Source organism: Prunus avium, chromosome 7, assembly GCF_965620075.1.
Source record: "Prunus avium chromosome 7, drPruAviu1.hap1.1, whole genome shotgun sequence".
Lineage (NCBI taxonomy): Eukaryota > Viridiplantae > Streptophyta > Magnoliopsida > Rosales > Rosaceae > Prunus > Prunus avium.
The window spans coordinates 32,491,487-32,517,465 of record NC_142290.1 but is presented as its reverse complement, the minus strand read 5'-3'; the positions used below and the strand labels follow the sequence as shown (position 1 = coordinate 32,517,465).

General features: G+C 39.2%; 7 protein-coding genes, 1 long non-coding RNA gene and 1 pseudogene across 8 annotated transcripts; 1 reads left to right on the top strand and 8 right to left on the bottom strand.

Moving 5' to 3' along the window:
* Positions 1-1,391: 1,391 nt before the first annotated feature.
* Positions 1,392-3,767, bottom strand: LOC110765348 (F-box protein At5g07610). Its single transcript, XM_088244853.1, has 2 exons — positions 3,611-3,767; positions 1,392-2,720 (listed from the first exon to the last, which is right to left on the bottom strand). Exon 2 carries the CDS (start codon positions 2,692-2,694, stop codon positions 1,594-1,596), a length of 1,101 nt encoding a protein of 366 aa, XP_088100979.1. The 5' UTR covers positions 2,695-2,720; positions 3,611-3,767; the 3' UTR covers positions 1,392-1,593.
* Positions 3,768-4,860: 1,093 nt separating this feature from the next.
* LOC110765333 (anti-muellerian hormone type-2 receptor) lies at positions 4,861-5,999 on the bottom strand. Its single transcript, XM_021968429.2, has one exon. The coding sequence runs from the start codon at positions 5,496-5,498 to the stop codon at positions 4,998-5,000; it is 501 nt and encodes a 166-aa protein (XP_021824121.1). The 5' UTR covers positions 5,499-5,999; the 3' UTR covers positions 4,861-4,997.
* Positions 6,000-6,138: 139 nt separating this feature from the next.
* LOC110765332 (Leucine-rich repeat (LRR) family protein) lies at positions 6,139-9,614 on the bottom strand. Its single transcript, XM_021968428.2, has 2 exons — positions 8,083-9,614; positions 6,139-6,909 (listed from the first exon to the last, which is right to left on the bottom strand). The coding sequence occupies exons 1-2, from the start codon at positions 9,190-9,192 to the stop codon at positions 6,619-6,621; spliced, it is 1,401 nt and encodes a 466-aa protein (XP_021824120.1). The 5' UTR covers positions 9,193-9,614; the 3' UTR covers positions 6,139-6,618.
* Positions 9,615-10,282: 668 nt separating this feature from the next.
* PBRP (plant-specific TFIIB-related protein) lies at positions 10,283-13,047 on the bottom strand. Its single transcript, XM_021968436.2, has 3 exons — positions 12,290-13,047; positions 11,888-12,046; positions 10,283-11,284 (listed from the first exon to the last, which is right to left on the bottom strand). Exons 1-3 carry the CDS (start codon positions 12,893-12,895, stop codon positions 10,442-10,444), a joined length of 1,608 nt encoding a protein of 535 aa, XP_021824128.1. The 5' UTR covers positions 12,896-13,047; the 3' UTR covers positions 10,283-10,441.
* On the top strand, positions 11,280-12,455 carry LOC148293346 (uncharacterized). The gene is made up of 2 exons (XR_015825606.1): positions 11,280-11,390; positions 11,803-12,455. It is a non-coding gene; the product is annotated as an uncharacterized LOC148293346 (long non-coding RNA).
* Positions 13,048-13,407: 360 nt separating the features above from the next.
* Positions 13,408-16,682, bottom strand: LOC110765342 (uncharacterized). Its single transcript, XM_021968440.2, has 3 exons — positions 16,183-16,682; positions 15,860-16,075; positions 13,408-13,784 (listed from the first exon to the last, which is right to left on the bottom strand). Exons 1-3 carry the CDS (start codon positions 16,417-16,419, stop codon positions 13,704-13,706), a joined length of 534 nt encoding a protein of 177 aa, XP_021824132.1. The 5' UTR covers positions 16,420-16,682; the 3' UTR covers positions 13,408-13,703.
* Positions 16,683-20,561: 3,879 nt separating this feature from the next.
* Positions 20,562-21,485, bottom strand: LOC110765343 (uncharacterized). Its single transcript, XM_021968441.2, has 3 exons — positions 21,270-21,485; positions 20,948-21,010; positions 20,562-20,865 (listed from the first exon to the last, which is right to left on the bottom strand). Exons 1-3 carry the CDS (start codon positions 21,363-21,365, stop codon positions 20,734-20,736), a joined length of 291 nt encoding a protein of 96 aa, XP_021824133.1. The 5' UTR covers positions 21,366-21,485; the 3' UTR covers positions 20,562-20,733.
* Positions 21,486-22,345: 860 nt separating this feature from the next.
* On the bottom strand, positions 22,346-24,371 carry LOC110765340 (uncharacterized). Its single transcript, XM_021968439.2, has 3 exons — positions 23,930-24,371; positions 23,224-23,565; positions 22,346-22,990 (listed from the first exon to the last, which is right to left on the bottom strand). Exons 1-3 carry the CDS (start codon positions 24,215-24,217, stop codon positions 22,505-22,507), a joined length of 1,116 nt encoding a protein of 371 aa, XP_021824131.1. The 5' UTR covers positions 24,218-24,371; the 3' UTR covers positions 22,346-22,504.
* Positions 24,372-24,821: 450 nt separating this feature from the next.
* LOC110765360 (putative polyol transporter 6 pseudogene) lies at positions 24,822-25,946 on the bottom strand (annotated as a pseudogene).
* Positions 25,947-25,979: the final 33 nt, after the last annotated feature.

Sequence of the window (25,979 nt, the reverse complement as noted above, 5' to 3'; positions counted from 1 at the left end):
TGAACTTGTATATTGGATTTTAGGTTCCAACCAAGTTTTTCTCCATAATCCGAGTGATTAATACGAAGTAAGAAACTTACAGATAATTACTAATCCAAGTTTTTCTCCACAATAATCTCGTAGCCTAATTTGTAGGAATTGCATCCCAATTTGAAGGAAGTAAATAGGAAGTTAAATAAATAGTATTAATTTCTAAATAATTATGGTTCAAATTAGCTTTGAATGCGAACAAAATTACTAGGTTTTAGCTTTCGCTAATGATGAATGACTTTACGCTTCATGCACAATCATGATCTTTAATAAAAATAATAATAATTAAAAACCCAAAATCATGATGCATCAAGGTTTTATCCACTCTCTTTTTGTTTGGTTTGGGTCAAGGTTTTATCCATTCATGTATATATAATTATAAGAGTGCTGCTAAACGAACCCTAAAATTAACTGAGTACACCCTATGAGCTAAGTACACCCTAATGTTTAAATTAAAATGTAAAATTAACTAAGTACACCCTATTTAATTACCAAAAATACCCATGGTACACCCTCTTTAATTTTTAATCTTTTAAAGTATTTAAAATAAAAAATTACAGTAAAATAATAATAAAATAATACTTTGACAAAAAACTCTCTCTCTCTCCTGCTTCTTCTTCTTCTTTTCTCTCTCTCATGTGCGACCACCACCACCTGGAATTGCAGTTCTCCACCACGACCACCATGTGTTTTTTGGAAACATTTGAATTGAGATTGGGATTAGATTGTTGCATTTGAGAATTGGGTTTTAATGAGTTGCCATTGGAGTTGAAGTAGAAATGGTGACTAGGGTTGTTAAGGGGGGTGGCGTAGAGAATAGGATCTCAGGGTAGTTGAGATCTGCTATCCCCACATTCCCTGTCTCCTCATGTTCTTTATCTAAAATTTTGACACGTCTCTCCACCTTTAACAATACACAAACACGGTTAACTCGTATGGAAAATAATGTAAAATATCAATAGGCATTTTGAATGCTTCTTCTCCCTCAACCATGACAATCTCAAACTCTCCTAGCCTCCAACCTTTCAGCGGAGAACTCTTTGGGTGTGGGTTTCCAATATTTCAGCATGAATTGGTTTGTGTTATTGATTGTTTAAGTTTTATGCATAAAAAATCAACTTGGATCAATACACTTCTCATGAATTCCATGTTGTTTGTTAAAAATTAAGTCAATTTGTTTGAAGGCATGGATTCAAAACAATAAATACCAATATTATTTTATCTTTTTGGTCATTTTATATTAGGGTAAATAAGTAATTCAATAAATAGTTTAATAGTAAGGTGTACTCAGTTAATTTTAGGGTTCGTTTAGCAGAACTCAATTATAAACGCAATAATATCATATGAGGTAAAGCAGCAGGTCTACAAAGGAAGCCAATAAGAAGAAATAAGCAGTTGACTGTTGACTCATGGACAATTGGATGGCCATGAACACAAGCTCTAAGCAAGCATAAATGGAGAAACTTTTCTAACTAGTTCAAAACACAGCCATCTAATAAAAACTACCCGGTGTCATTTTCTTCATGGTTGCACAACGGCAAACTAAGGCATAAGAGAGGCCAGCTAGATCTCCACAAGACTGTTCACATGAGAAACAATCCTCGCATCGTAATCAAATTCATCACCCACACATTGAGTTTCTTTAGTCTTCAGGTTGTACGAATAGATTTTTCCACCACTGCGAAACAAGACCACATTTCCACTGGCAAACATTATGTTACTAGACAAGCGATCAGCAGCCGGAGCAAAGGGTGAAGGTGATAGAGTGATCTGATGTTTCGTTTTCCATGTCCTGGCCTTGCTGTTCATCTCCATTGTGTTTGTGTAGGCGTTAGACAACACATTCACAGTTAATCCTGAAGACTGAGCCTTTGTCAAACAAAGCTTTCCATCCATCAGACCCAGGGCTGCACATCCTCCTGTGCCATAAAAATCACCATAGAGGAGTTGTGTGCGCTCCATCTTCAAGTCAAAAACAAGAATCTGAGAACCCATTGCCTGCCAATAAACTATGTCGTTCACATGAACACCGGATCTTGGCACGAGAGTTTTATTGCCAAAGTAAATCTCACCAGAAACTCTCCAAGACCCCTCCTTGGAGGAATAAATCTCAAATTCATATCCATTGTCAAAATCAACGGATGGAAAAGCACATACTAGCTTGTACTCGGCCACAAAGTTCAGCAAAGATGGTTCAAAGATGAGAACAATAGCAGGGTCAGATCCATGATCAGCATTTGCCTTAGGAAGTTTTTTCCACTTCTTAGTAACAGGATTGCATATGTAATAAGCCTTGTAGCCATCACGACCCTGGCAGCAAAGTAATCCATTGGAAGAAGTCCTTATGTCAACTGGCTCAGGCAAGAACTTCAGACATGGGTCTGGAACACCATATGCATTGCGGTCAAGAGATATGAATGAAGGTGGGTCTGCTCTGGATTGATAAAAGAAGCCCGAGATATCAGAAAAACAATTCGACTGCTTGTGGGCAAAGAAAGGAGTTAGGATGTCGAGCTTCCAGTCCCTACAAACTCCAGTGAACCTGAAAAGTGATTTAGCAGGTAGATATGGGAGGGCATGATCCCTAACGATGTCCTTGAGGTCCATGTATATCTTACTGTTTTTGTTTACTAGTACCTGATTTGCTCTCCTTCCTCGATCCATTATGCCCTCAATTAAATCTTCCACTCCTTCAAAAGCAATCAAATATTCAAAACTTAAGAAAGAAAGGTAAGACATCTGAAGTACAATAACGTAAAAGAGACATTTGACACAAGCCAACACATCTGAGACAGAGACGTCACTACTGGTTTTTCCGAATGTTTCATTGTAGATTTGTTTTGTGACACATTGATCAGATCTTTGAATTTGTCTAGTATTTGAAGACTATTGTATGTCACACGTTTTCCATATTTGACAGAGCACCGCGCTAGATACAAATACAAATTTTAGGTAAAAGGATAGTTTAACTCATAATCAATTCTAAATACTAGACCCAAGGAAATCAACCAATTTCTTCTTATGACCAACAATCACCAATCACTATTGGCTTCTGCATATTCGTCTAATTAAAATTACATGATGAAAACACAGTTCAGGATCTCAGAGAATATTCAAAGACGATATTCCACAATCTTATGAACTCTCCAAAATCAACTTCCACAGAGAATATGGAATCTTAACAAGAATAAATAAACAAACCACATTTTTAACATAACTTCTTAGGCTTGCACTGTTTCTATTTTCTACCCAAAAAATAACTGAGAGCATAGACCAACTCAAAAAGCCCCTTTCATTTCTTCAGCCTAAATTTTCTAAGCAACCAAACAGATCCATAACAGAAACGAAAACATCCAAGGCTACTCTAACACAATCAAGAGGCAGCCAGAGAAAATCAGGCTGTAAAACCCAAAAACAATTCATCACAAAATGTGAACAAACTGGAAGCATACAAAACTCATGAAAAAATTTGCTGAGAGCTAATCGTGATTAAAAACCTGAATTAATGATCAAAACGAAGATTAAAAGGAAATCAAAGTGAGAGAAGAGAGTAGAACTGTGAGTGAGTGAGCGATCGTACCAATCGGATTTCGTCGTTCGTGAAATCGTCGAGGAGAGAGAGAGAGAGAGAGAGACGAAGATATTGAAGAACAGTCTTTTTGGACTCCTGCTTGGGGTTTTTGGGGCCCGCTATTTGTGGTAAAATAGGACTCAGCTTGACTTAGTGGTGTCAGTCAATAGGGCGGCTGTTTGGTTCCAAGAAGACTTATGTTCTATTCTGGAATAGAACAACATTACTATTCCGGTTTGGGATTCGGAGTAATTATTGTGTTTTACCGTAACACCAACAAATATAAACGTGCTATAACATGAGCAGAATGTAACACCCGGTGTTGTTAGGCGGAGCTACACCGGTATATTGAGGGAGCAAATCCGCATAACTTTTCTAATTTTTCTGAATTTATGAATTGCTCGGGGCTCATGAAAATCTCATACTTTTATTCTAGAATTTGGAATTCAATAGGCAATAAGCAAGTCAAATGAGGCTTAATAAGGGGGAAAAAATGAGAAAAATATTATTTTGACCTTATCATTAATAGAAATCATAATTTTATCATGCTTTTCATGGATAATTTTCTTTAATTACATTTTCATACCGTGGAAATTTCAAGTTTTTGTTTGGTAATGCTTTTATGAAAAGATTTCATTAGCCTCAGATGCTTGGAAATTGGAGGCTAAAAAGGAAATTACATGAAAGCTGATTTGTATAACGATCTTACTATTAAGGAAATGAGGATCTGCAACTGATTTTTATAAACAAATTACCATTCGTTTATATAAGGAAATTACTTGAATAGATGATTACCTTTTTCTTGGTGTTTATCTCTTCAATTGGAGAAAAAGGATAGGTAGGAAGTAAGGATTTAAAGTGTGTTGTAGACAAAACATACTTGAGACCTTAATTTATGGTGGGCTTATTTGCATCGAAAATAATTTTGTATGTTACCATTACGTGATGTTTTTAATCTATGTGTTATAATATCGGTGATTTGGGTAGTGAAAAACCGAACTCAAATTGTTAAATATATGGTGGTTATTTCTGCTTGTCATATCTTCTTCATGTGTTCTCTGTCTTTGAGCATACATCATTATATAAAACTTAGGAGCAAGATGATTAAAACTTGTGAAAACCCCATTGAAATAATAGAATTAATTGGATTCGACCCTAAATTACTACTAGAATAATCTTGTTACATTATACACAATAAACCAAGGAAAATTGAAGTTGGCGACATTGAAATGGTTAAAAGATCAAAGAAGAAGGAAAAATTTGGAAAAACATTGTCATGGAATTTCTTATAGATACACATTAACATTGTACTAGTACTTGAAATGCAGGACAAATTAATTGGACGAAACCATGTCCACAAACACAAGATAGAATTGTGGTGGCCAATAATCCCACATCATCCAAAGCACTGGTCACTGGGGAGGGGTCCTGGAATGGAGCCCTGCTGAAAAAACTGGAGCCCAAACACCACCAAAATGGAGAGCAAAGACAAGTAAGAGAGACCTTCAACAGCACCCAAAAGGCCAAAAGGGCCATTAGGGAGGCCAGAGCCAGTTTTGGTCTTGGTGTACAAGGACCACCCTACAATTCCCAGGACAGCCAAATAGCTCACGCCTTCAAGGGCACCGATGGAGCCACCGGGTCCAGGCGGCAGGCCGCAGCCAGTTGTTTTGAGGGTGTAGAGTGACCAGCCAATCACTGGGGTGGAGACTAGGCCTCCTGCTATGGCTGCTTTCTCTGCAATGGTGCTGCTGCTGCTGTCGTCGCTGGTTTGCTTTGCCATGGCTAAGACCTTGGCTGGGGCTTGCAATCTGGTTGTTGTTTTGTGTGTGGCATGGAAGCTTTGAAGTGGGTTTGATAATAGGGAGGTGGATGCTGGAGAAACTAGCAACATCATTGAGAGAGAGAGAGAGAGAGAGAGAGAGAGAGGGTTTGTTTCTAGTTTGCTGAATTCACATGTTGGAACCAGTTTGATGTATTTACAGTAGAGCAACCATAGAGTCAATTCAATTTAAGACCAACCAATTTCATTATTTTATTATCATAAAAGTGTCTCCGTCATCTACTCTTTTCTTCTCTATGGCCAAAAAGAAAAGAATAAAGAAAAAGAAAAAAACTCTTCTACATAATTATTACTAGCTTGTTTCAGCTCACCAAAAGCTAGCATGAAATGGGAGCCGCAGCAGAGCTTGCTTTTAACGGTAAAGCCGTCTACAAGTTGAGCTTGAGCTTCAAAGCGAGTTAGCTCATCCATACAAATAAAACTTACTTTATTTTGTAATGAATGCTTATTTAAAAGCTGTCCAATTGAAATCAAGTCAGCTACTAGCAGGCAACACTTGGGTACAGTTACTCTATAACCAAATCTACCATATTTTGTTGCACTCTTCCATCAGAGATCGACACCTTAGGTCCCATGTCACATGGGCACCATTTACCACACAATCACTGCCACCTGGTATATTAGACACCCAATAATATAAAGATAAACAGAATTTACACGTCACCTGCTGAATAACATAAAAAAGCAGAGCAAATAAGACTCGAAGCCAAACTTGATTTAATAGAACTATCTACAAGCGTTTTTACATGCCCCCATTTTTCCCAAAAAAAAAAAACTGGTTGGACAAAAAACTGAAGCCAAAAACAATGACAATTTTCAAGTTTCTTTTTCCCTCCATATGCTCTCCCCAACACCCCCTTTTGAAACTGACTCTTCCCCAACTAGAGCCGCGCATAACTGTCATTTGAATAACATACAGCAACGGCTATGTGAGAGAACCAAGTAGGGATAAAATACTAACGACTTTTTGAACTTGAAAAACATTGCATCCAAACCCCTTTTCTTTTTCCTTAAAACATTATATATATATATATATATATATGCTTGTCCAAGATCAGGGAAAATCACTAACAGTTCTACCAACCAATCTAAATCTAATCTGAGGTTCTCTGTTTTCCAAACTAGAAAAAGGGCAGCATCAACAAAACATAAACATTGACAGATTTACTGACTGTCAACGATGCTTCTTTGAAGACTTGCTGTACTCGACAACATCATCGTCCTCCTCATCGTCCTCACCATTGTCATCCGAATCTGCAGCTTCATCTCTCTTCCTCTTCATTTGAGAAGAAGAAGAAGAAGAAGGGGGCGGCAACACCTGAACTTCATCATCTTCATCGTCTTCAACTTCCTCCTCTTCACCATCACCTTCTTCATTTCCTGCATCCATGTCACTGCCACCAGCATCCTCTTCCTCAGCCTGCGCCACAGGTTGAACTAAGTAACCTGCACCATAGTCCTCTTCCTGCGATCCAATTGTTTCCGTAAGTTTATAAATTTAAGTAATCATGATAAAATCAATAATAATGATAGTAATAGTAATGAAAAAACAGCCAAATTGATACGAAAAAAATCATCATACAATTACACCACGATTAAAAAAAAGTGCAACTTTGATTTATAACACACTAAAAACAGACACTGCTTCGAATAAACAGCCAATTTATCAAAGAACAACAATCCGCCACCCTTGGGCAACCAACCATTCTTTCGCAGGAAAGTGCCAGCCTATAAGAATACTACTTTTAAGAACCATGAGCGCCAAATATTACAGGAAAAAGTTTGAAGTTAAGTGCATGTCACACAAAATCTTACAAGAACACTCTAAATCATGTAATCTGACATAGGAAGGCAATTGACAATCAAATCAACAAATTCAGGTACTAAATAACAGCAATCAGAAAAAAAGGACCTTCAAATTTTTTCATGACACCTCCAATTTCTTTTCCCACAAAGATATAAACACTGAAGAGTCAACAGAAAATAATACACATTCCAGCAACACTGGTATTACAAGATACATCAGAAAAAGGCATCAAATAAAAGTTTTCTAACAACAATAACAACAAAAAGGTCTAGCAAGAAAATAGAATAAAAGTGCAGGGGTTTTAAAAGGCATATTCTAACATTTACCTTATTACTACACAACTGTTACCAAAACAGAAATCTGATTTTCAAAACGCTTCCAAAACTACAAAACTAAAACAATTAGCTAAGAATAAGGTTCAACAACCTATAACCTATAATTGTTCAAAATTTTCAAGACATACTATACACCACATATAACCACGGAAAAGCACAAACATTATTTCACAGTACTGCAGAAGACACTCGAAAGAATCATCCTCCTAAACCTATACAACCAATCAACATATACAAAGACATATGCAGAAAACAAATTTCGACCCATATGCAGAAAACAAATTTCGACCCATATGCAGAAAACCAATTTCGACTCATATGGAGAAAACCAACAGCAGCCATGTCTCTCCTCTCCAGTGATCTAAAAGAACATCAGCCATAAACAGTTAAACACTGCTACAAAATAATAAGCAAATAATATTATAGCAAACATAAATATAAATGCAGACAACCAATTATTAGTACATAAAAAATGTTCTTGCAAGGAACTCCTCACCTCTTCCTCACCATCTTCATCTTCAAACTCCCCATCCTCTTCTACTAACTGCTCTTCCTCCCCGGTCTCTCCATTATCATCCTCATCTGCATCATCCTCCCCTTGCTCATGTCCATCAATCTCTCCTTCCGTGCTCGTCAACCTCCCTGTACTCTCCGGCTCTGCAAGATCCCCTTCATCATTGTCCACCTCCTCTTCCTCGTCATCTTCATCATCGTCGTCATCATCCTCCTCATCATACTCAACCCCATCCTCATCGTCACTATCCTCAATCTCTTGAACCTCCACCACATCGTCATCATCAACATCCTCTTCATCGATTTCTTCACCAGAATCATTCTCTTCATCATCGTCTCCCTCCTCATCCTCATCTCCCTCTTCACCAGGCACAGCAGCAACCCGAAACCCATTTGCTGTCTGGTGATTTTGTCCATTCACCCTCGTCGCAGTCACAGTCTCTTCCTCGTCTGCATCACTCTCGTCATCCTCATCAACATCAACAACACCTTCAACCGCCTCACTGTGGCCATTGGTCATCCTAAACGGCCGATCCTCACCATCGATTTCACCGCTCCCAGGATCATCCTCCTCGTCATCTTCGTCGTCCTCCTCGTCATCAGATTCCGGCCTCTCGTTCTCCTCCGCGTCCATCTTATCCAAATACTTCAACGACTTGATCAATCCAAAAACCCTAGATCGATAATCCTTGACGTGAGTGACCGGACACTCATACAGATCAAGGGACACCAGCTTGAGCTGCGCGAGCGGCGCGAGATCTTCGACATGCTGAATCCGATTGTTCGAGAGGTCGAGGTCTCTCAGCGAGTCGAGACCGGCTTCTACGAGAAATTCAAGGCCTCCAGCGATTCGATTATCCGAGAGGATTAGCTTCTGGAGATTTCGGAGCCTCGGGAACTGCTCCAGAGACGAAACGCCGACGTTTGCAATTGAGAGATGCTGAAGGTTCTGAAACTTCTCTAGAAGGCTTGGAGGAGGTAGACGACCCTGGACGCACTTAACGGCGCCGTCTAGGGTTAGGGCTCGAGCCGCGGCGTGGTCGCTCTGGCCCTCTAGCGCTGTCTCAACGGCCCGCTCCCAGATCTCGTCCATCAAATTCGAAACCTTATTTTATCTCATACAAAGAACAAAACTAAAATTTATCGCTATTTTTTTTTCTTTTTTGGTATTTTGTAAACAAGCAACGGAGCTTCAATATTTCAATCCCAGAGAGGGGAGAACATAAATGACAGAGAAACTCTAACCTTAGCCGTATCCCCAATTCAAGATCAAAACGACACGAATTCAAATCGTTTTTCTCTGAACCGCTTTAAAACCCTAAAACGTTCAGATGTACGGACGCTCTTCCGCAAGTAGGAAATGCTTAAGGAGCAAAAACAAGAAAAGGACCTAAAATGAAATTGGAATTCCTCTCTCTCTCTCTTTCTCTCTCTTCCCTCTCTTCCCTCTCTCTCTCCTATTGGTATTGGGCGAGTGTGTGAATCGGGATAAACCTCTAGAGGGGGCTCGTAAGTCTTCGGGTTCCGTGGCTAGGGTTCGTGGGCCTGAACCTATCCGTATGGTTTAGGCTGTGTGAATTATTGAAGGATTTCAGACCGTTGGATATACAAGGCGCGGATCGGTGACATGGATGAATGGAAGGTTAAGATTATGGTTTGTTGTGTTTGTTTGTATGGGGAGATAGAGAGAGAAAGAGAGAGAGAGAAGATTTCGGCTTCGCATGAAAGACACGTCACTGTTGTGGAAATATCGGGGCGGTTATAGATATGCCTATACGATTTGACTAAATTACGTGATTGCCATGATTGTTCCTGACGGACGACTTACGTTGCATGTCGTAACTGCGACGCTGCTTTTTGTTTTACCGTCTATTTTACTTACGACATGCTTTCTTTGCTCGTTTAGCTGGTTTGTCCCGTGGTATAAACCACACTTTTTCCCTTCTATAAATAAATATCTCTTCTTTTTTGTTCTTTCTTTTTCACATTTGAAAGGGAGGGATGAAAATAAAAATGTAAAACTGTGGATTTGTTGTTGGGACTGAAACTAAACACACACAAAAAGAAAAATTAAAATGCAATTTGTAGCTCAATGTTGAAAGTATTTACCTATGCACTCGAAGTTCTAGGTTTTTTAGGTTCTAGGTTTTTTAGGTTCGATCGATTCTCCCTCACCTAATGAATTCTGTAATTCTACAACTCCTATAAACAATAATCAAACCGCGTTCAAACCTTAAACAAGTAACTAGGCTACGCATTTGTCACCGAAATACAGAAGAAATACATCGATCGTGACAAGGAAGATACATTTTGTAAGGTCTCTATATACAAAAGTCATACCACTAGGCATCTCCACTCTGTTTGGCATTTTCACTTCCATTTTGACTCCCGCTACCTCTAAGCTCAGTATAACCTGGTGCCAGCTTTGGTGGCAGCACATACAAAACATTTGGAGAAGAACCTGATGACGGTGGAGGGCAACGAAACTGCCTGGTAACTGAGCATGCACCTGAAGCTGGGGGGCTCAAAATTTGAGTTGGCTTTCGTGTACTAGTAAGACCGTTTGAGTCCATACCCATCTTCTGCTCGAACTGTTGGTTAGGCTGCTGGTTACGTTGCGGCTCATCGATGTCCATTCCTTCGGTGCCATTATGAGAGTTCTTTCCTGCCGTCCTTAAACCAGAAGTACCATATGGAACCTGGTGTTGCCAGAAAGTTGTTGATTGATTCAAAACAGTGGTTTGCGCACCTCGAGAATTACCTTTAAGCTCAAACTCCTCTTTACCTATGGCCGGAACATTCATGTCTAATCCCTCATTTGGTTTGATAGGTTTTATTTCAGACAGCTTCTCTCTCTCCAAATAAACTGGTATTTCAACTAAATCAACTTTAGATGTTGAAGAACGGCCTGAAGCGATTACAGTGGTAGGGAATGCTCTTTCTGGAGGAACGGCTGGAGTATAATTAGATGGGAGCAAGTCATCCCAATTCTCCAACAGCTCCTTGTAAACTTTCCGGAGAGTGACTTCAGTAAGACCAGTCACCTTACAAATCTCTGCCTGAGTTTTTCGCTTGTCTTCAAGCTGGCAGGCTAAATATATTGCAGCTGCGGAGATGCTAATGGGGTTCCTACGAGTGCAGAAGCATTTGTTTATGACAACCTCTCCAATGTGAGTTGCCAGTTTCTACAAGAAAGTATGTCAACCATGGTCAGACTTGATCAGGAGGAAAATTCAAGTTCAATACTGTCAGCAAAGAACACAACAATTTAAGTCACTAAAGGAAACCCCTGTGAGTAAACGATTACATAAACCTCATTCCATAGTCTAAACATTGAAGATGTTGCAAGATGCCAATGACACAAATAAGAAACTCATCAGACACATTGTGATAGTGGTTAAGAAACTAAAATGTCATTAGCAGGGTTCCTTAAAAATGTGCCTCCATTTGGCTTTCAATTACATGGAAACTGGAAGATCAAAATGATAGAATCTACCAAAAATTGGTTTCACCAGTTCTTGTGAGATAAACTTTCCACAACTTTTAACTCTATGTCTATTTGGGTTCACAGTTCCCCAACTCCTAATTCTAGTTTGAAACCTTTCTTAGTCCTAATTAATAGGATTTCCCTAAAGAATTTTGGATTGCAAATCCCATGCCATATTTCTTTCCTTTTAATAATCATCCAATTGTATATCATCAGGCTTATGCAGGCAAATGACTTGATCTAAGTATGTTAATGTAATGAGTAGTTCAAGTAGTGCACTCTGCAACAAAACAAAAGGTACCTGAGCAGATTTATTGAGCTGGAGGAGAGTGCAAAACCGAGGCATATGGACGGATATGGAGTTGCTGTTGATGGGCTGACTAAGTTGCAGTGCTTCTCCAAGTATCTTGATGTACTTACCAATTTCCTTCTGGGGCACATTGGCTGCAATTGAGATTTCCTGCAATACAAAACCAAATGCCAAGTCACAGAAGCTCCAGAAACTGGAAAGAACAGCCACAAAACTCACAACCCAATAGGTTAACCACTTCACTTCCACAATACCCATCATCAAAATCCACACTTTTGAATCAGAAATTAACTTACAAGAAATACAATTACAAACCCAATTAGCATTATAACTGAAAAGGTGAAAACTTAGAAGTAAGCCGATTAGCTTTAATCAGTGTATGTATGTATGTACCTGGAGGGTTCTGGGCTCTTGGGCTTCTCTGATGGCCTGCACAAGGGCAGCAGTTGCGAGAGCTTCAACGCTGCGATTCCTCAAGCAAGTAGTGGAGCAACAGTCCCTGAAGAGCTGAAACGCGTGGTCCGAGATGTCGTATTCCAAGCCCAGGATCGAAGCGACATCGATGATTTGCATGTAGGCCCTGAGATTATCGACCACAACGGTGGAAGACGACGGGGATGAAGAAGAAGAAGAGGAGGTGGATTCGAGGGTGCGCTCGAGCTCGGCGAGGTGGCCAGAGAAGGAGAGAGAGGAGCGGAGGAAGAGCGGGTTGGGCTCCAGGGACCATGTCGAGAAGGCGGTGATGAATCCGGTGGGCTCGAACGGGTCTTCGTCGGCGGCGGCGGCGTTGTTGGGTTGGGCTTGGTGGTGGAGGGTGGGGAGGTCGGAGGTGACGAGGCAGAGAGGGTTGTCTTGGGCGCGAAGGTGGAAGAGGTGGTGGAATTGGGATTGGCGCTCTTCCACCACACGACCACACGACGTGCACTCTGTTATCGAACGACGGGAGTTTGTTGTCGTCGCGCACCGGCCTTGCCCGGCCAAGCAGTACGGGCACCTCATTTCTCTGTGTTTGAGAGATTGGTGTTGATTGTTTCGGCGGCTGGGCTGAGACTGAGAGAGAGCCCTGAGTCCGCCGCTCTCTCTTCTTCAGGATGGTCCGTTAGTTTGGGGGTCAACTCTCATACGACTATACCATATATGTTATTTCTCTTTTTCTTTTTCTTTATAAAGAAAAAAGAAAGATAGATTAGGGAGATTAACCTTAATGTTTTATTAACTCACTGAATTTGTTTTATTTGTGAGTTGGATTACAGAAGTTCTTGTTTGATACCAGATGCAAATTACACATTAAAAAAAGTTTGAAACTTTGTGGATTACCAGAAGTTCTTGTTACACCACACCAGTATCAAACTTTGTCTTGACTAGGATTCTCTCAATTTGTCCAAGTCACAAGTTTTTTATTTGACAGGAAAATGAACATTAGAACAGGAACTAATTGAAAATGGAGTGATACAAATATTTAGTGCTAGGATTTTACTTGCTATAAAGAACTAAAATTGGAAACTTGAAGGTGAGGCTTCAGAAATTTCTTTCAATTGAATTTATAAAAAATAATATCAAAACAAAATTCCTGCACTTTAACTCATCTACTCCACATGTTCTTTCAGTTTACCACACACATGGCAAGACTGTGATATCCAAAAATGGATGATCTAATCAAATACATAGTTTTGCCCTATGAAAACATATGAAGAAGAAGAACCGAGTATGACTGTGCACCTCAGTATCACTCACAAACTCTGGCCAGCACACAGTTGTAATTGCAGGAAAATGGAGACTTGAACCATGGTCCTCAACATTCTAGACATCATCGACCGCTCCCTGTTGAGGTCGCCAGTTCTCTACCTTTCTCTGCCTGCTTCAGAGTCTTACTAAACTCCCGTGCACTCTGGTACAAAGAACAAAACTTGTTAAAAAGTATAAGGCATATTTACATACAAAGCTATAGGCATCTAGGAAAAGATCTACAGATATTCAGAAACCAAATAGCAAGGCTTTGCTTTAATCATCAATGTACATGGAAATCATTTCTTAGTCAAGACTCAAGATCAAGATCAAGATGTCGATGTGCCAAGACTCAAGATCAGTAGGGTATGGTTCAATTACTAAGTCTATCATCCCGATCAACCAAACAACTGTACGTGGTTTTCAAAAGACGGACATATTAATTGATACTAAAAGTACTGGAACATCTGCCGTTGTGGTGGGCATCACAAGCATACATTTGCAGTTTATACCAGAAATTACAACCTGCCTTCATCCTAGGATAAATGATCGGGTTAGAGGACGACATCAATCAAAATTCAACCAGTGGAACGCTATGCGATGCTTGCTTGCTATGTGTTGAACTAGTATAAAGCATCAGTTTTACATTCCAGGTCTAATTTGTTCCCTAGGAGGCTAGTTGACTAAACCGATGTTGTTCTGTTTAATGCCATAGTGATCAGGGGTCAAAAGATTGTCATAAATTCTTTAAAATCCCAAGGAAAATCCTCTGGTTTTTCAGCATGAATTCTTTCCAAGAGTCCCACGCACAAGACCTTAATTTGTAGTTTTAGTTTTGGAATTACATAGTGCAAACACTAAACAGACAAAGCAGCAGCACCAAAGGAATGCCCAGCACAACAAATTACCGAACAAGAAAACTGAACACAATAATCTCTTTCTTTTTCCCCTTTGAACGACACACTGGGCATGAGTTGGCTTTGTGATGGTTTGCCCATCACTTAAGCAGTCTGCAAGAATGTACAATCACTCATATTTTGTGGAAGACATCATCTCATCCAAACATACACAACACGATGTCAACTTGAAGTGACTGAATCTCAACTTACTACAACAGAGGAAATTAATGGAATGTACAGATACAGATCCAACAAGATAGTTTCCAGGCTGTCACCTTTTCCAACTCTATCCATTGCCTCTAAGTTTGACGTGCAAAATGAATTCAGTTAATTCTTATAAAAAGGGTGAAAGGCAAGTATTGGCAAATAGCTTTTGTCTTTGATCACATGACAATCTGGCGTGACAAGTAAGTCTTCTTAACCCACTCAGCAACCCAAATTCCGTAAGCAAAATGGTTATTGAAATACCAAGTCCAAATTGGCCAGAAGTTTGGGTTGTCACTTGTCATGGCCTGAGTTTCTGCACCTTCTACAATCTAAAGCTGAGCAATGATAGATTTGCATTGGATTCGGACATTCACCAGGATCTCAATCGAACCAGGTGATCAAGTTCTGTGATTTAGAGTAATTACAACAGGTAAACAAAGGACCATCATCTAGATGCTAAGATGCTAACGCCAGGTATGTCTAAAGATAACCCATATTTACTTTCCACTCTTACATCATAGTCTTAAAACTTCGTATCTGCCAGACTGCCACTTAGATATCTAATACTAACATGAGGAGGCAAATGATGGTATAGATTGCCAGAAAACTATATTAGGATAAGGTAGGGATCAGAATTTAAGCTATCACCAAAGGAATTAAACAATACAAGATCAATGAAAATAATAAAACTAAAGGTAAAACAGCATTCTTCTCTTACCCTAGTGATATAAAAAGCAAGAAAAAAAGCGCAGATTATGCAGCATAAGCTTATCATCCTACTTGAATGGATTATAATGTCAAGCTCAAGTAATAACTTGCATGAGAATTCCAACTCCAACCCCACCCAAGCTTCATAACAATGAAAGCAAAGAAACGTTGCACTAGTGCTGCTATATTGCTTCCTGGGTAATCATAAACAGGTTAATTAATGGACAACAAAACAACCTATTTCCTTAATACACTTCCCAATCAAAGTACCGAAGTCCCCCAGCTAAACTAACCCATTTCACTAATTAAAAGAGCAATGCAGTCTACAGCTAATGAGCAGTGTAGCCTGCTTAACAAAGAGCAAATCAGCCTAAACAATGTCCTTGCGTAATCAAACAAAAAACACAAAAGAAAGGGGACTCACTGCAGATTGGACAGGAGGTGGATCGAGATCGACAGAGCGCACGGACATTTTAGCGATCTCGGTTATGGCTTCTTCTCGAACACCAGGGACGTCACTGGTTAACTCCTCATAGGCAGCCTCAAATGCCTCTTGCCAGAACCTGGGCAGTCTGATCCGACGGCTGTTAGTGTACACATCCCACATGTGCTTCACCACCTTCTCCCTCTCCTCCATTTCCTACACACAACAATACCCAAAATCGCCAATAACCCATCAAATCAGAGATCCAACTAAACCAACCCAGAAAACAAAAACAAGCAACAAAAATGCATAAGGGGACTGACAAGGACATCGAGATCGTCGTGAATAGGAGAGTCGAGGTCGTCGGAGAGCCGATTGAGGTTGCCGGCGGACCACCGGAGCGTGACGGTGCCGGTGAACATGGACCAAAACGCGAGCAACAAAATCGCAGCCAAAGCCCAAAACTTGTACCTGCCTTTCCCAAGTACTACACTCGAATCCGAGCTCTCCTTCTTCGCGCTGGCCGTCGTCGACGTTGGAAGGCCATCCTCATCCTTCATTGCTGATTAATGACAGAGATTGAGTTTATTTAACTTTAATTGCAGAAAAAAGTTTGAATTTTTGTTCTTGTTGGGTTTTTTCTATTTTTAGATTTCGTCTGTGAATCTTGTGCTTGGTGTTCACATTCTGATGTGGACTCAGATTTGGAGATGGAAAAAGCAAAGTGGAGGATACAATGAGAGGGAAGGAGCAAGAGAAGAGTGTTTCCTTGATGGAATTGCTGTTTCAGGGAAAGAGGTGAAGGAGTTTAAAATATGCTGTGCGGGCCACCACATTTTATTAAGTTCAATAGGGTTGACAATGAATTGGACTTGGTTTTGATGGATTGTGGCGGGGGGATTGTGGCCGTTTGATCTTTATGGGATCTCAATGACCTTGTTTTTTTTTCTCTCTATATTTTGTCAATACAAGTCTATATTATTATATTTACCATATGGCAATAAAAAAAAGACCATACCATAAGTCTATAAATAATTGAGTGATGTGACGAATGCCATTCAATAGTAACCTTATAAAATTCTCATGCTTCTATCACTACTATTAATCTCCTTCTTCATTTTTCTTTTACATTTATTGATGATAATCCATTTAATCATCAAAGAAAGAAGGTACAGAAGAAGCTAACACGAATTCAGATTCTCTATTATGATTTTCTCTACTATAATTTGCTTGTTTTTCGTCCTCTACATGCCATATCATTAAAATTTAATTTAAGGTATTTAAACTGGACACATCATCCTTAAAGTAAAAACTCAATTTACTTAGTACATTGAGTTTTTATTTTAGTAAATTGAGTTTTTACTTTAAGGATAATGTGTCCAGTTTATATCCCTCATATTAAATTTTAATGAGGTGACATGTAGATTTCCAAAAATCAAGCAGATTATGGTAGAGAAAATCAGAGCAAGGGATATGACTCCAGCTAACACTACATTCTCATTTTTATTTTTTCAACTTGTAATTTGATGTAGGATTTATTCTATTAAAATAATTCAAAATATATGAAACGAATCAAATAAAATGTATCATCGAATGCACTACGAAGAAACATGGATTCATAAGCAGGTAAATGATTGAATTCTGCGTCGAAAAGGTCTGTATGTTAGACAAGTATTTATAGTACCGATTGTGGTATACCGAATGTCACATTGGAAATGCACTATAAATATTTATGGTACTTAAGTGAGATATATTAATCTAAGAATTACATTAAGCTAGCACTTTTAGATGAGATATTAAGTCTTTAAATGCACATATAAGATTAAAGGAAATGTAGGAAAATTTAAATTAAAAAAAAAAAGAGTACAGTTTCTTTTAATTGTCAAAGGTTACAAAATCAAGCGAACAAACGTGGTCTCATCAAAATCTTGCCTCAGAAAATCCAGTGAGAAAAATATGAGATGAAGGAAAATGAGTGTCACACGCTCCATAAAGGCTACAAACGAAACTCAAAACAAAACCAAAATAACAATGTCAACTAGTAGAGACACATTAGCCTTGGAGGACCCTCTTTCAAGCCAAGCGTATGAAGAGACGCTACCTAGAGCAAACTTATCATGGCTACAATAAGACACAAATTGAAAACAAAGACAATAAGAAAATTCAACTCTATCATATGCCATATTGACATCAAGCATCACAACCACCTTTGGCTCCTTTTTTGGGTCATTGTTTGTTGACTAAAAGCTTGGGCTCAAGAGCAATAGATTATCAGGAATGGACCGGACATGAACAAAGGCGTTTTGAACACTAGAAATCATCTCAAGCAAAATAATCATCAAGAGGTTAGCTAGCGTCTTTGAACAAAAATGGGGTCTTGAGCTCTAAGGAATTGTCTTAGAGCATGGAATGTGTAGGGGTTCCAAGCCCTCACACATTCCAATCCATTAGTCTCATTGAAATTGATGGGGTAGCCCTTTAATCCCGCCTATGTATCAATCTACAATTGAATAGTGTTCAACTCCGATTGCTGCATGTTCTCATCACCCTTTTGAGCCTTAGATACTGATTAGGTTGCTCGAGCCTTAGTCTTCCACGATAGACCTTGATGCCCACTTTGATTTGGGTTAACAATTTGAGTTGCCCCCTAACTTGCTTCACTTACATATCCGCTTTTTGAAGAGAGGATGAATTAAGGCCCATAATATTAGACTTATGACAGCTTTTTACTCCAATAATTGAGGGAGAGAAAACACCACCATTGTCAATTATATTAAAAGGAAATGCAGGATGAATGCGAATGCATTGCTGGGGAGAATTCCACAAGTAATAACATCTTTGTCTTTTTTTTTTGGCTTGGACCACAAGTAACAAGATTGATATTTGCACTTACAAGAAGACCCAAAAACAACTATAGAAGTTGGAGGAGGAAACAATGTAGTGTATACATTTGGATTCATTGTTTTGTCTTTTTCGGTCAAGAGCTGAAGGCTCAAGAATAGTCAGCCCAAAACAGAAAAACAAAGTGAAAAAAGACCAAAAACCAAAATTATTAAACAAGCCCATATTAAATACAATTGAGAGACTCTTTTTTTGTAAATACCACAAGGTGTCCCCATAAGTAATAGTGTAATTATAGTTGATGAAGGTGGGAGTTTGATAGAAGAGATTGAGAGTGTGTTCTAAAATGCTTGCTACACCGGTGGCGGGAAGGAGTGGCCCTGGCCCTCCATTTTTTTTTACCTTTCACCTATTCTTACTAATAGACAAATTGACTTTAAATTAATGGCCCCTTTAAAAATAATTAAACATGACTAATTTTGAATTTTTTTTTAATTCTAACATGTGTTTTGAACATTTATATATATATATATATAATATACTTGTATTTTCTATCTCTAACCAGTGGCTGTGCCACAGTGGGGTCGTCGGGGATGCCCGACCTCTTGGAAGCCATGAAAATAGGCTTGGAGGTCCCTTGGAGCTGCTGGAGCGACCTCTTGGAGCTACACACCAAGTGCTCGACGAAATCGCTGAAAGAGAAGGCGCTGTGCTAAGCACAGTGCAGCTGTCTTTTTTATTTTTTTAAACAACTCGGGCAAAATGACACTGTTTTGGGCTAGATAATTGAAGTACCCAGCGTATTCCCCCGAACCCAACAAACATTGTGTATGCAAAGAGTCTACAAAGTTGGCAACCACAAGATGAAACAGCAGCATAACTATTACTAGTTTCGAGAACATGCCAATCGATACGTTCCCCATAATGTTTTGATATGTTTTGTGTGCACTCTTAGCTAAAGAATCATCTATATATGGAAGTTAAAGCTGGAGAGCTATCTATTTATGAACAGGCATGATCAAATCAAATGGTTGAGCGACAAACATATATGTGTTTGACTTCAAGTCAAGTAGCAATGCATTTTCATCAATAAAAAAGTGATGGGAAAAAAGTAAAGTAGCATGATCAAATGGGTATTGGACGTTTTCAGCTCGTTTTTGGGATTTCCTCAATTCTTCGATGTCTTGCTCTAACTTTTGAGTTCCTGTTATGTAGAAATTGTTTTGGCACCACATGTATATTTCCTTTGTCCTCTTGAGAATTCACATTTAATGGCTTGTGCTATGATATTTTTTAGAAAATTTGGCTGGGGAAGATTATTTAATTTTTATTGGCCATTTAACTTATCCGTGGCTCAATAATTATAGTGTACTACATCATTGATTGTTTTGTTCGTTCGTAACAATGAAATAAGATTTTTATTTTTTCCTTTCTCATGGTTTCATTAGTAAATTAAAGTTTATCTTTGTATTGAATATGCAATTTAACAGTGATTGATTACATCTGGTTGATTGTTATATGTGGAAGTACTATCTTTTTAGTGTTATTTTTTTCGCAAGATTTTTTAACATTTTTACACTGTGACCCTGTGAGGTCACAATCCTGCATCTGCCACTGTCTCGACCCCAATCTTACGATTCTAGATCCCCCTGCGCTACACAACACAAGCACTAACTACACAAGTTATCCAAAGTTGTCACGGAATGAATCCATGCATATCAAGTTAGCATCATCTCTCACATGCAGCCGCATTGTGCACAATACGAGACTTTTAATATTATTTTAAACAATTACTGGTTCAAAATTTAAGTTGATAGAAAATAAAAACGTGATATGAAAATGATGACGCAAGAGATATAAATTTACGAGACAAAGCAAATCAAATTTTGATTTAGGAGACAAGACAAGATCCGACCTCAATTCATGAGAAACAAATTATACAGAGACTGATGGAACGGGGAAAAAAAAATCCATCATGTACAATATTTTTAACATTCAGAACACAGCAATCAAATTATCACAAAGCAACTAAATTAAAAAGGCGCTGAGACACAATCCCTCGGCCCTTGTGATCTTATATAATTATCTTCTGAGTACTCAAGTTCCTCCGAATCCATCATTTCGTCACCGTTTTGGTTAATCGAACTCACCACTGGCACCAAACCCTGCAAAATTTATGAGTTAATTAGCTCATGTAATGTGGTATCTCTAATTAATTATATATGTTCATCCATAAACCCCGCCCACCTCTGTGAAAATGCGCATTGCTTCTTCTATATTCTTTGTTTTCAACACATACCTAGCTGCCTCCTGCATATATGAACACCATGATCACCAAATTTAATTACAAATCCAGAACAAATACAAAGACACAAAGGCAAATAAATTAAAACTCATACGTAAAAACCAGAAAAAAGAAGAAGTAAAACCAACATATATATGTGTGTGTCCAGTTGCGACATGTATTCTAAGTGGTTAAGAGCAATGCTTATATATATGCACGTTTGAAAAAACCCAGAAAACATTTTTCAGCAAAAAAAAAGACCCAGAAAGTTTTCATTAAACATACCCTTGCAAACTGAATTTGATCAAACCCCAGCGTTCTTGGCTCAGTTTCTATTGATGTTTTCCTATCAATCCGTACGATTGATGAATCTTCCATCATTTAAACAGATAGAGACCGAGAGAAGAAGAAGAAGAAGAAGAAGAGACAAAGCCTAATGATATTTGTGTAGGTGTTTGAGAAAATGAAATATGGCTATAGAGGACGTAAAAGGATGGCAGGCAGGCAGGCTTTTATATATATACATTTGATTTGGTAGGTCATATGACTCATTGACTGATTGCCTCCCCAGCCAATCGCATGAAGAGGCTTGGTGTGAGCAACTTCACCACGTAATGTTACGTGGCCTGTTCCTAACCCCAATAATGCGAATACGTGGCATTCAAGGGACGGCAGGATCGCACACGTGGCGGCTGATGGTTACCTCGTCCTGATGCAGAAACTCTGTGCTGGCCGAGATCCCGACAGTTTTCCAAATCGGGGCGTTTTTCTTCGGACACCTGTCTGCATCTCACGGCACCCTACGGAGACGAATCAGGGAGGACCACGAAGACGTTTGCCGAGCTTGAGAGTTATGCATGCAAAGCAATATAAGAATATTTATGCACAGTGGCAAAGTTGTCGTTGTTGATTGTTTGTCGCTGTTTTTTTTCTTTCCAGAATAACCGACATGGATGATACAAAGTCAGAACAAATGAGTTGATAAGAATTCAAGATTATACGCATTTTATGTTTTGTCTTTTTATACCCGCGATATTTAGAGAGCGGGATTGAATACAAGATTTCGGATGCATGGATAATTGTTCTTAATCATTTGAGTTAAAAGCTCCTTGCTAATATCTCATGTTATTATTAGTTACTATATAAAGTTACGTTCTCAATGTCCAAAAACAATCTTAGAGCTAACGCGGAATTAGGCCAGTTAATCAGGTTGCATTCAAATTTGATTTCTTTATATAATTTCGGATAATATAGACAAAAACAAAACGAACTTGGACAACTAGATACTCAACTTCCACGATCAGAAACTAGCTGTATGATCTACTCTCCCAGCAAACAATGTATTCAAATTACCAAAAAATTCAATTTAATTAAGCAGCTCAAACAAAACTGTTGTTACAAAACCTTTTCATCATTTTGCCATACATATATTGCCTTCCACTCACTAGTATTTACACAAGTTTTCTTTTAGCTATCTCTTTAATTTCATAACAAAAACAAAAAAAATTATCATCTCACCCTCACCCTTGCTTCTTTATGTCACCAGGAGGCAAAAAGCTCTCCATAGTCAAACCCCAAATATTAAAATCCACCTCTTCGATCTTCCACGTCTCCTCCATCTCCCTCTTGTGGTTTGCAGACCGCTCGCCATATCTGAAAACCTTAACCCTAGTTCTCCCACTGTGAGCAATGTTGACGGAGTCAACGTACTTGTAATCTTGTATCACAGACTCAGCGCTCGTCTCCCAGAACACATCTGTGTCGTCGGCTTTGTTGGTCATCCTCAGCAGCCTCGAGTCTTCGAATTGTACGAGGAGCCCCGAGCGCTGGCTGAAGTATCCCCATATTGTGTGGTGGATTATCTCGTAGTTTGGGCCGCTCTGTGCCTCTCGAATTGCTGGGCTTGTGTCCAGCTTGAGGATGAAGCAATCGTCGTCGTTTATGATCTTTTCGCCGATGCACATGGCATCTGCGAATAAATTGGCAGTGGCCCTTGGGTCTAAACCCTACAAAATGTTCATATTTCATATAATATTTGCCAGTGCCATGGTAATGAACAAGTGATAAGAGTTTATATAAATAAAAATTGCATGCACATTGACTCATCACTACATCATTAGGGGTCCATTGACCCCCTCACTACGGTGCAAATAGTTTTATTCATGATACAAAGTTTGTTAGATATTTTGTTCAAAGAAAACAAGAAAATGTTGAAGATCATATAAGTACATATATATACCTGAAGAAAACGGCGCAAGGGTCTAGGGGGGCCTTGAGAGATGGGTGTTTGTTGGTTAGACGAATGCCGCCATGAAAGCTTGCCATTGCTTCCACAGATGACCTTGCAGCCAGAAACAACAAGCTCTAAGCACCATAAGTCCGGGTTCTTTTGCCACAGCAAGAAGCCGCCGCTCTCGGCCGAGCTCCTTTTCACCTCTAGGCTCACGTCCCCTTGTTGAAAATCCGACGCACTGATCTTAACCTCGCCGGTCACACACATGCTGTTCACCGAGTTCAATGCCGCTTGGCCTCCCGTTGCAGCGGTGTACTGTTGCACTATGTATTTGGCTGTTGAAGCTTGCTGTAACATTTTGAGTCCAATTATTATTGGGATTTTAATTAAGCAAGGGAAAATTCATGATGCCTCATGTTATTTAATAATCTATAGTAATTTCGTAATTGTATCTTAGATGAAATCCATGTGACATCTCTCTGTAAATAAATGAATTTGTTTCAAAAGTAATGGAAACAAATGAACATTATAGTCATTGACATTTGTGGCACTAAAATGATGTGTTAGTATCTAGTAACACAATGGGCACGAATGACCGTGAACATGTTAACGAAAAAATCAAATATTATTAGGTCCTCCACCTTTTTTACTTGCAATCATGTGCAACAAGAAAAAATATATAACAACTATGAGAAAGATTCATGGTTCTTACAATGGAAGAATCTCTAACTGGACGGTGGATGGAATGACCCAACTGAACTTGAAGAGGGATAAGAGGAGAGCCTACAAGGTAAAGCAAGAACCGTAGCTCATTCAACCGTCCGGCGATAACCGGCGCCGACCATTTGTCGGAGGTTTGAGCCTTCATCCACGTCATCATGTTTTGCAATCGCAACTGCACATTGCTTCCCATGCTGGTGAACATCTCTTCTGGTATAGGGACCTCAAGAACAGTCTCAAGGCCATCTTCTTTATCAATATTTGGACAAAGCTTCTTCATGTGTATGTGTATGTGTATGTTACATTAAAGAGAGAAGAAAAGGGGGAAAAAAAGAGAGAGACTTAGAGTCAAGGGCTTAATTAAACACCTTGCTCTCCTTCCTCAAACCTCTGCCTGATGAGGGAAAAGAGGGAGCTATGTGGGGAAAGTGGGGTTGATGAGAGGATGGGGTGGGTGTGAATTTGCCCGAGGTTCTCCTTTTTTGTAGGTGTCATGTGGGCAAGATTTATTAATGGATTTGATTTGTTAAATTTCTATTTTAGGGGCCAAGCCATATTTGTTAAATTAAATTGAACAACGTCCTTATATTATAGTTAAGCTGAAATGGAATTATTCAATTGGATCGAATTATAATGTACGTATTCAAAATTCCATTTCAGCTAACACATGTTCACATTTTTCATCTTTATAAAATAAAACGATGAAACTAATAAATCTATAAAAGTAATAAGGACAAATATGATCCACTGCATACGAACAACTCCTTGTACAATACATTTTAGCTTCACCTAAATTTGCTCTCCAATTTACATTCTACTCATCTTTTTTTTGACTGCATTCCAACACCATTTGCAACTTCATTTCTAGAATCATAATCTCTAGTCTAGTCTTTCTCCTGAAAAAGCATTTCCATCTCTTCCAAAGATCTCCCCCCTTGGTCTCTGGCAAGAAGAAATAGAAAAAAAACCCTGCCAACACAGATATGCCTGCAAACATGAAAAAGGCCCCTCCAAGGAATATCTCTCCGATACACCGAACGAAACCCATTAAAACAACAACATTCATAATTTTGTTCACAACCACCCAAAAACTGAGTCCCTGTGCCCTAAACTTCAAAGGGAAAATCTCAGTGCTATAAACCCAAGTTACAGGCCCTATCCCAAGTGAGAAGAAAGCCACATATGAGTACTGAGCCACCTTCCCAAAGGTGCTAAAGCCTTCATAGTGCTCTGCCATGGTTAAACCTAAGCCCAATGCTGATAAAGTTACAAAAATACCCCCAATGCTTGTCAACAAGAGCTGCCTCCAACCAATTCTGTCAACCAAAAATGTGGCTACCAAGTTGCATATAATTTTTTATTTATTATGAGGTTAAATGGTAACAACCCAACTATGCAAGGAACAAAGAGCTCGCCTCTAGTGACCGTACCGTCATCGTTCAACATTCTATACACCACAACTGGTCCTATGCCCGTGGCATGTGCAAAGAAATGGATGCCAATTGCTGCAATTAAAGTTGTACGGACACAAGGACTTGGCTTCAAAACTAGCTCTTTCCAAACCCCAACACCCCTCCTATTCTCATCAACATCAAGGAGCTCCACCACATCTTCATTGCAATTTTTTTGGTCTAGGCCAGCAGCAACCATGATATCTCGAAGACGAAATTCAGCTTCCTCTTTTGTGTTCGAAACGAGTAGTAAAGTTTTCTTATAGCTTCTTCTAGACGGCCTTGCATCACCAGCCATCTCGGGGACTCTGGCATTTTCAGAAAACCAATGGCCATGGCAAGCGAAGGGACGGCTGAGATCCCACTCGCTACTGTCCAGTCAAAGCTGCGGCTTGATACAATCCCCAACATCATTCCAATGCTGATGCAAATCTCTGGTAGAGAGGTTAAGAAGCCTCTGGATTTAGGAGGTGAAATTTCGGCTATGTAAATTGGTGAAATCACAAGGGCAAAGCCCATGCCTATGCCAACAGTGAACCAGCATATATGAAGAGTCATCCTAAATATTTTCTAATGCTTTTTGGTACACCG

Coding starts and splice junctions, on each gene's coding strand:
- LOC110765342 (XM_021968440.2), bottom strand. CDS start 16,419: ATGAAGGATGAGGATGGCCTTCCAACGTCGACGACGGCCAGCGCGAAG. Junction 16,076..16,182: donor ACGACGATCTCGATGTCCTT/GTCAGTCCCCTT, acceptor TGTTGTGTGTAG/GAAATGGAGGAGAGGGAGAA. Junction 13,785..15,859: donor CACCTCCTGTCCAATCTGCA/GTGAGTCCCCTT, acceptor TCTTTGTACCAG/AGTGCACGGGAGTTTAGTAA.
- PBRP (XM_021968436.2), bottom strand. CDS start 12,895: ATGAGGTGCCCGTACTGCTTGGCCGGGCAAGGCCGGTGCGCGACGACA. Junction 12,047..12,289: donor AAGAGCCCAGAACCCTCCAG/GTACATACATAC, acceptor TTTGTATTGCAG/GAAATCTCAATTGCAGCCAA. Junction 11,285..11,887: donor AGCTCAATAAATCTGCTCAG/GTACCTTTTGTT, acceptor ACTTTCTTGTAG/AAACTGGCAACTCACATTGG.
- LOC110765332 (XM_021968428.2), bottom strand. CDS start 9,192: ATGGACGAGATCTGGGAGCGGGCCGTTGAGACAGCGCTAGAGGGCCAG. Junction 6,910..8,082: donor ATGAAGATGGTGAGGAAGAG/GTGAGGAGTTCC, acceptor ATTGGATCGCAG/GAAGAGGACTATGGTGCAGG.
- LOC110765340 (XM_021968439.2), bottom strand. CDS start 24,217: ATGAAGAAGCTTTGTCCAAATATTGATAAAGAAGATGGCCTTGAGACT. Junction 23,566..23,929: donor CAGTTAGAGATTCTTCCATT/GTAAGAACCATG, acceptor AAAATGTTACAG/CAAGCTTCAACAGCCAAATA. Junction 22,991..23,223: donor CCTTGCGCCGTTTTCTTCAG/GTATATATATGT, acceptor AACATTTTGTAG/GGTTTAGACCCAAGGGCCAC.
- LOC110765333 (XM_021968429.2), bottom strand. CDS start 5,498: ATGATGTTGCTAGTTTCTCCAGCATCCACCTCCCTATTATCAAACCCA.
- LOC110765348 (XM_088244853.1), bottom strand. CDS start 2,694: ATGGATCGAGGAAGGAGAGCAAATCAGGTACTAGTAAACAAAAACAGT.
- LOC110765343 (XM_021968441.2), bottom strand. CDS start 21,365: ATGATGGAAGATTCATCAATCGTACGGATTGATAGGAAAACATCAATA. Junction 21,011..21,269: donor ATCAAATTCAGTTTGCAAGG/GTATGTTTAATG, acceptor TCATATATGCAG/GAGGCAGCTAGGTATGTGTT. Junction 20,866..20,947: donor CAATGCGCATTTTCACAGAG/GTGGGCGGGGTT, acceptor TAAATTTTGCAG/GGTTTGGTGCCAGTGGTGAG.